The sequence below is a fragment of the Diaphorina citri genome, unplaced genomic scaffold (assembly GCF_000475195.1).
Source record: "Diaphorina citri unplaced genomic scaffold, Diaci psyllid genome assembly version 1.1 scaffold864, whole genome shotgun sequence".
In the NCBI taxonomy this organism is placed as follows: Eukaryota; Metazoa; Arthropoda; class Insecta; order Hemiptera; family Psyllidae; genus Diaphorina; species Diaphorina citri.
Window position 1 is genome coordinate 37,743 of NW_007378296.1, and position 6,510 is coordinate 44,252.

General features: G+C 42.5%; 1 protein-coding gene across 1 annotated transcript in view; it reads right to left on the reverse strand.

The window, feature by feature from the left end:
* The window catches only part of LOC103512616 (lysine-specific demethylase 3B), a 26,815-nt gene that overhangs the window by 5,558 nt on the left and 14,747 nt on the right, over positions 1-6,510 (reverse strand). The window contains exons 21-29 of the mRNA XM_026826043.1: positions 5,650-5,726; positions 5,011-5,194; positions 4,073-4,142; positions 2,692-2,895; positions 2,195-2,344; positions 1,966-2,058; positions 1,546-1,602; positions 867-1,073; positions 364-513 (exon numbers count right to left, since the gene is read on the reverse strand). Coding sequence (XP_026681844.1) covers positions 364-513; positions 867-1,073; positions 1,546-1,602; positions 1,966-2,058; positions 2,195-2,344; positions 2,692-2,895; positions 4,073-4,142; positions 5,011-5,194; positions 5,650-5,726 — 1,192 coding nt within the window. The remainder of the gene's footprint in view (positions 1-363; positions 514-866; positions 1,074-1,545; positions 1,603-1,965; positions 2,059-2,194; positions 2,345-2,691; positions 2,896-4,072; positions 4,143-5,010; positions 5,195-5,649; positions 5,727-6,510) is intronic.

Below are 6,510 nucleotides of genomic sequence, written 5' to 3' on the forward strand. Positions count from 1 at the left end.
AAATGAAGTCCGAGGGGGAAGGGGGGGGGGCCAAATAGTCGATTTTGAAAACTGTATCTGATATCAAGTTGAATACTTTTTTTTATAGAGGTTTAAATTGACTGTATAACTATCGAGGTGTTTCATGACAGAAGAAAAGCTATCCACCTATTCAAATGAACCTCACCCAGTCTGAGGAGGACCGGGAAAAGCTTGCAGCACGCCATTGCCCATATGGTCACCCATCCGAATACTAACCACACGTAACGTAAGGTAAATACTGAATACCCTGTAAAACAGTACTTACTGTTTAAATCTTACGCATTAACCTTGATAAAGTAAGTTCCCAGTGCATGATAAAGTAAGCCTGATTAAAGTACTTACTGTATTATTGCTATCTGTGGATGAAGACTCAGTTGATTGGTTACTAGACGGGTTAGGGGTGGGGTTACTAGAGGATTCTCCTGCAGTTGCCGAGGTGTCCTCACAACTCGCGGTCCCGGGTTCAGTCTTCACAGGGGTCGTGGTAGCACTCTGGAAGAACAGAGAGGGAGTAGTCAGAAAATGTTGACTGACATCGATATACGAGTGCAAAAAATGAGGCCCTTTTACGTCCCTCGGGGCTGCAGGGATGTGCTACATACATCCGGGAATTGGGGACAAAGTTTGCCCCAGGCGGAAATGAAACCCGCAACCTAGCGCTTACAAATAACTACTTTAAAAAAAATAATAATAATAAAAAATAAAAAAACTCTGCTTTCGCATTGCTTCAAGGCATATTCTTTTATATCCATGCCTATTTACTATCCAAAAACGGAGAATTTTGGTTACAAAATTTCCGCCCTGGCCAGGATTCGAACCCAGCACCTCCGGAGTTTATTTCTCACCTCACTAGTAGACTCAGCTCCACTATCCGTCTTCTCCTCTGCATTGGGATTGGGTCTCCTAATCAGCAACTTCCTCAGCTTGGAGAACCCTCCTCCACCTCCACCACTGTTATTATCACCCTTATTATCTCCCGATTCACCTCCAGTAGAGACAGTGGTGGAGTTGTTCGCGGTGGAGTTACCAGAGCCGGCACTGGCCGTGTTATTCTGGGAGGGAGAAATGAAACGGGAGAGGGCAATTAGTACGGTGTTCAAGTTGGGTAAAAGGATTGAAACTTGAGATTTTGTGAGAAAAATCCGATGTAAAAAAAAAACACACCTGAACCGGTAGTCACAAACAAAGAAAAAAAAAAAGGAATTTTAATTGTGTTAAGCATAAATGTCGTTCCCCGCTACGCTAAATTTTATGACTTGACTTGGACTCGAACCACCAAAATTCAGATTCAAACTCCAACGTGCTAACCACTACACCACTGAGGTTGGTTACGAAACAAAAACCAAGATCGTTTGGCCTTTAGTGTGAATAATAGATCTGGCAATGTGTACATCCAGGGCCAATCTAACTTAGTATCTTATGGTCGGGTTCACAAAATGAGTTTAAACACCCTTTAAGTTAAACCCTGGCTAAGTGGGGGTACTCGGAGGAAATTCAAGGAGACCTATGTGACTGTGGCGAAACACAAGACGAGGCCCATCTACTTGTATTCTTTAGACGTTGGAAATGTTTCAGTTGAACCTGAGGGGGAAGAAAGATCAATCAGTAGGTTAATGAACTGTAGACCATTATAAAGGGTCTTAATGGTTCTCCAAGACAATATGGGACGCACAAATTGGTTTTGAACCCCAAACTTTGAAAGGAAGTTAGTAAAAAATTTCCCCGCCAATATGTTTGTTTCACCTCAGTTTATTTCGTAGTAATGAAAAATCTGCTAATATGAGTGCATTTTTTTTTGTGGAAAAATCCTATTGAGGTCAAAATTGGGAAAAGTGTTTTTGAAGCTGAATGTCTTTAAAAGGTGGAAAAGCAAAAATGACTCAAAAGTTAGTTTACTCAATTTGACCCATAAACAGTATAAACACAGAGATTTGTAAAACTTACTGTATTATTGCTATCTGTGGATGAAGACTCAGTTGATTGGTTACTAGACGGGTTAGGGGTGGGGTTACTAGAGGATTCTCCTGCGGAAAAATCCTATTGAGGTCAAAATTGGGAAAAGTGTTTTTGAAGCTGAATGTCTTTAAAAGGTGGAAAAGCAAAAATGACTCAAAAGTTAGTTTACTCAATTTGACCCATAAACAGTATAACCAGAGAGACCTGTAAAACTTACTGTATTATTGCTATCTGTGGATGAAGACTCAGTTGATTGGTTACTAGAAGGGTTAGGGGTGGGGTTACTAGAGGATTCTCCTGCAGTTGCCGAGGTGTCCTCACAACTCGCGGTCCCGGGTTCAGTCTTCACAGGGGTCGTGGTAGCACTCTGGAAGAACAGAGAGGGAGTAGTCAGAAAATGTTGACTGACATCGATATACGAGTGCAAAAAATGAGGCCCTTTTACGTCCCTCGGGGCTGCAGGGATGTGCTACATACATCCGGGAATTGGGGACAAAGTTTGCCCCAGGCGGAAATTAAACCCGCAACCTAGCGCTTACAAACAACTACTTTAAAAAAATAATAATAATAAAAAAAAACTCTGCTTTCGCATTGCTTCAAGGTGTATTCTTTTATATCCATGCCTATCCCCTATCCAAGAACGGAGAATTTTGGTTACAAAATTTCCGCCCTGGGCAGGATTCGAACCCAGCACCTTCGAAGTGTTTTTCTTACCTCACTAGTAGACTCAGCTCCACTATCCGTCTTCTCCTCTGCATTGGGATTGGGTCTCCTAATCAGCAACTTCCTCAGCTTGGAGAACCCTCCACCTCCACCACTGTTATTATCACCCTTATTATCTCCTGATTCACCTCCAGTAGAGGCAGTGGTGGAGTTGTTCGCGGTGGAGTTACCAGAGCCGGCACTGGCCGTGTTGTTCTGGGGGGAGACATGAAACATAGGATAATTGAGACACTAGTCACTAATGGTTCAGTGAACTGCATAAATGTTTTTTTTTTTCTTTCTTTGATAAAAACAAGTAAATACAAATACAAGAGGATCCTTCCTAAGGCACAATTGTAATTGTAATTTATTCCCCATCCGTGGCACAAGGTTCCCCATCCGTGGCACAAGCTCTGCTTATACGGGTGGGTATACCATTTATAAGAAAAATGTATGTTCTGAGTTCAAAGTGAATACAATACAGGCAATTGACAATGGTTCTAAGAAGGATTATGGATATTATTAGATAAAAAAATAAAAATGAATAAAAATATTAGTGCTTATGTGTATGCTGCTCAAAGAGGAGTTGCTTTAGCAGTAACCCTACTACTATAATTGAAGGGCCAAGAGGAAGAACGGACTAACCCACAAAATACGATTTTTTCAGGTTTTGGGACTAAGCCACAGTCTGAAACGCTCTCTATCCACTAGTAGAGGAACTACAGCAATATCAGCTGTAGTTTAGAAGTTATTAGAACCTCTCCAAGACTTATGTACAAATGTAGGTACATTATTTGTGTGCAATTCCTAAACTTGGACCCTACTTCGACCATCAAACCCAGTCATGGAAGAGGAGACATAACAGTGACATCCACGCCCTATAGTACAAATGTATGTAGGTACGTACATTGTGTGCAATTCCTAAACTTGGACCCTACTTCGACCATCAAACCCAGTCATGGAAGAGGAGACATAACAGTGACATCCACGCCCTGTCCAAACAACCAAATGTAGTAGCCACCATGAACGCTAACAGACTACGGTGGCTTGGTCACCTGATGAGAATAGACAAGAACAGAGCCGTGTGGAAGATCTTCACCAACACACCACATCAAGGCAAACGCTTACCAGGGAGATCACGTAGCTGCTGGATCAACGAGATGAAGAGACTATGCAACAGATGGGGGCTGAACGACTGGGAGGAGTTGACACAACATAGAGTTCTTTGGAGGCAAGCAGTGTGGTCGGCACGGGATTCACACATATCCCTAATACGTCATCGGAGTGAGTGTGTGTATTCCTAAATCTCGTACCTACAATAATCTCGTCCGTTCTTCCTGTTGACTGGTGCATTCGAAGTGCTATTGCCAATAGCTTGAAAATTGATATTTACCTGTTTATTGAGAGCTACATCTGCCAGCCAATCCAACGGGGACTCGGGCTTTTCTTCCTTCACTTTCTCCGACTTTCTATTACATTTGCGAATACGTACTAAAAGAAAGAAAACACAGCGGAGTATCGAACCCGCAACTTCTCAACCGTAAGTCGGACAGTTCTAGAAGTAGCACCATTCGATTCGGCGTGAAAAATCACATGGGTTTAACTATTCACATGCTTACTTGGTAACGATTCACGAATAAAAGAGAAATTTGGTGACACAGGGAAGTATCGAACCCGCAACTTCTCAACCGTAAGTCGGACAGTTCTAGAAGTAGCACCATTCGATTCGACGTGAAAAATCACATAGATTAGAATATTCACATCCAAATGACCAAATGTTTTCGATGTCTCTTACCGTTTACGAAATAAGGGTTAAGCAACAATGACTTTGGTTAATATCTGGATGGGTGACAATCCGATTTTAACCAAATTGTTACAGTCGCGTCCTTGGACCATACCGGTATAGCATACCAAATTTCATCGCTCTGCGACAAACCGTTCTTGAGATATTTTGTATACCACCTTTGTCTCACGAAAATTGTTAAGTAATAATGACTTTGGTTAATATCTGGATGGGTGACTATCCGATTTTTACAAAATTTTTATAGTCGCGTCCTTGGACCATACCGGTATAGCATACCAAATTCCATTGCTCTACGACAAACCGTTCTTGAGATATTTTGTGGCGAATTTTATCTTGAACAATTAATGTTCGTTCTCGGAACGGCTGACTTTCTCCTATCCTGTCTTCATTCTCTCTTCGCTTTCGGGACGATAAGACCTTAGCAGTTACAGCTCCCACTAGCAAAGATCTTTAAAAAAGAGGTTAAAAATCATGTCCTTCACACATGGCCTTGTCGCTTAGAGTGTAAATTAAATAATAACAATACCTTGTTCTTATCTTTGTCCGGTTTAAAGTAGAGGGGAAGATTGTTGGCGTTCCTATACTCTGTCATCTTATTGCCCATGGTTGCCAGACAGTTGCCGGCTATGATTTGGGTGAGCATTAGCTTCTCTTGTTCATGAGGTTGCCGGTTATTGCACAGAAGCCACGAAGCCTCGTCTCTATCTCGACCTGGAATGAGAAAAGTTTAGACCTGAATGATCTGGTAATAATGTGTCAAACTTTGACTCAGCGGGGCGAAGTAGCGGCCCTTAATATTATGACTCTTCAGAGGAATCAATGGAATTGAACCACTAGGCGAGGTGAACGCCGGAGGCGCTCTTTACCAGCTAACCCTTAGAGCACCATTATTATGTGGTCGAACTATCAAATAAATGAGGATAAAATTCAATACCTCAGGTGGGATTGAACCTATGCCCTCCTGTTTACCAGGCGAGCGTCTTGACCAGTACCCCACCTACCTCGGTGGTTTGATATTCCAGAGTTAAAATGTAAAAAAAAAGTGTAGTTGTAGATGGGTGATCGTCTACGGACAACACGTGATTACCCGAGTGGTCACCCATTCGAAAACTAACCACGCCCAACGTCACTTCAGTGATCCATCGGGAATATGAGTCCATTCTTACCTCCATCTCCCCACACTTTCGTACACCCTGTCTTCCTATCTCGATAGCAGTCAATGCACACGACGAACCCACACTTGCTGCACGCCCAGTGGAAATTGAACAGGGTGGTCTCACACACGTCGCACATTTCTCTTGTAAGCGGTAGGTCGCAGGTTCAATTCCCGTCCGGGGCGGATTTTATCCTGAACGGATGAGGTTCGTTTTCGGAACGGCTGGCTTTCTATCCTGTCTTCCTTCTCTCTTCGATTTCGAGACGATAAGAGAGCAGTTACAGTTCCCTCTATCAAAAACCTTAGAAAATCATACCTTGTTCTTATCTTTGTCCGGTTTAAAGTAGAGGGGAAGATTGTTGGCGTTCCTATACTCTGTCATCTTATTGCCCATGGTTGCCAGACAGTTGCCGGCTATGATTTGGGTGAGCATTAGCTTCTCTTGTTCATGAGGTTGCCGGTTATTGCACAGAAGCCACGAAGCCTCGTCTCTATCTCGACCTGGAATGAGAAAAGTTTAGACCTGAATGATCTGGTAATAATGTGTCAAACTTTGACTCAGCGGGGCGAAGTAGCGGCCCTTAATATTATGACTCTTCAGAGGAATCAATGGAATTGAACCACTAGGCGAGGTGAACGCCGGAGGCGCTCTTTACCAGCTAACCCTTACACTTAGAGCACCATTATTATGTGGTCGAACAATCAAATAAATTAGGATAAAATTCGATACCTCAGGTGGGATTGAACCTATGCCCTCCTGTTTACCAGGCAAGCGTCTTGACCACTACACCACCTACCTCGGTGGTTTGATATTCCAGAGTTAAAATGAAAAAAAAAAAAAAAAAAAAAAAAAAAAAAAAAAAGTGTTGAT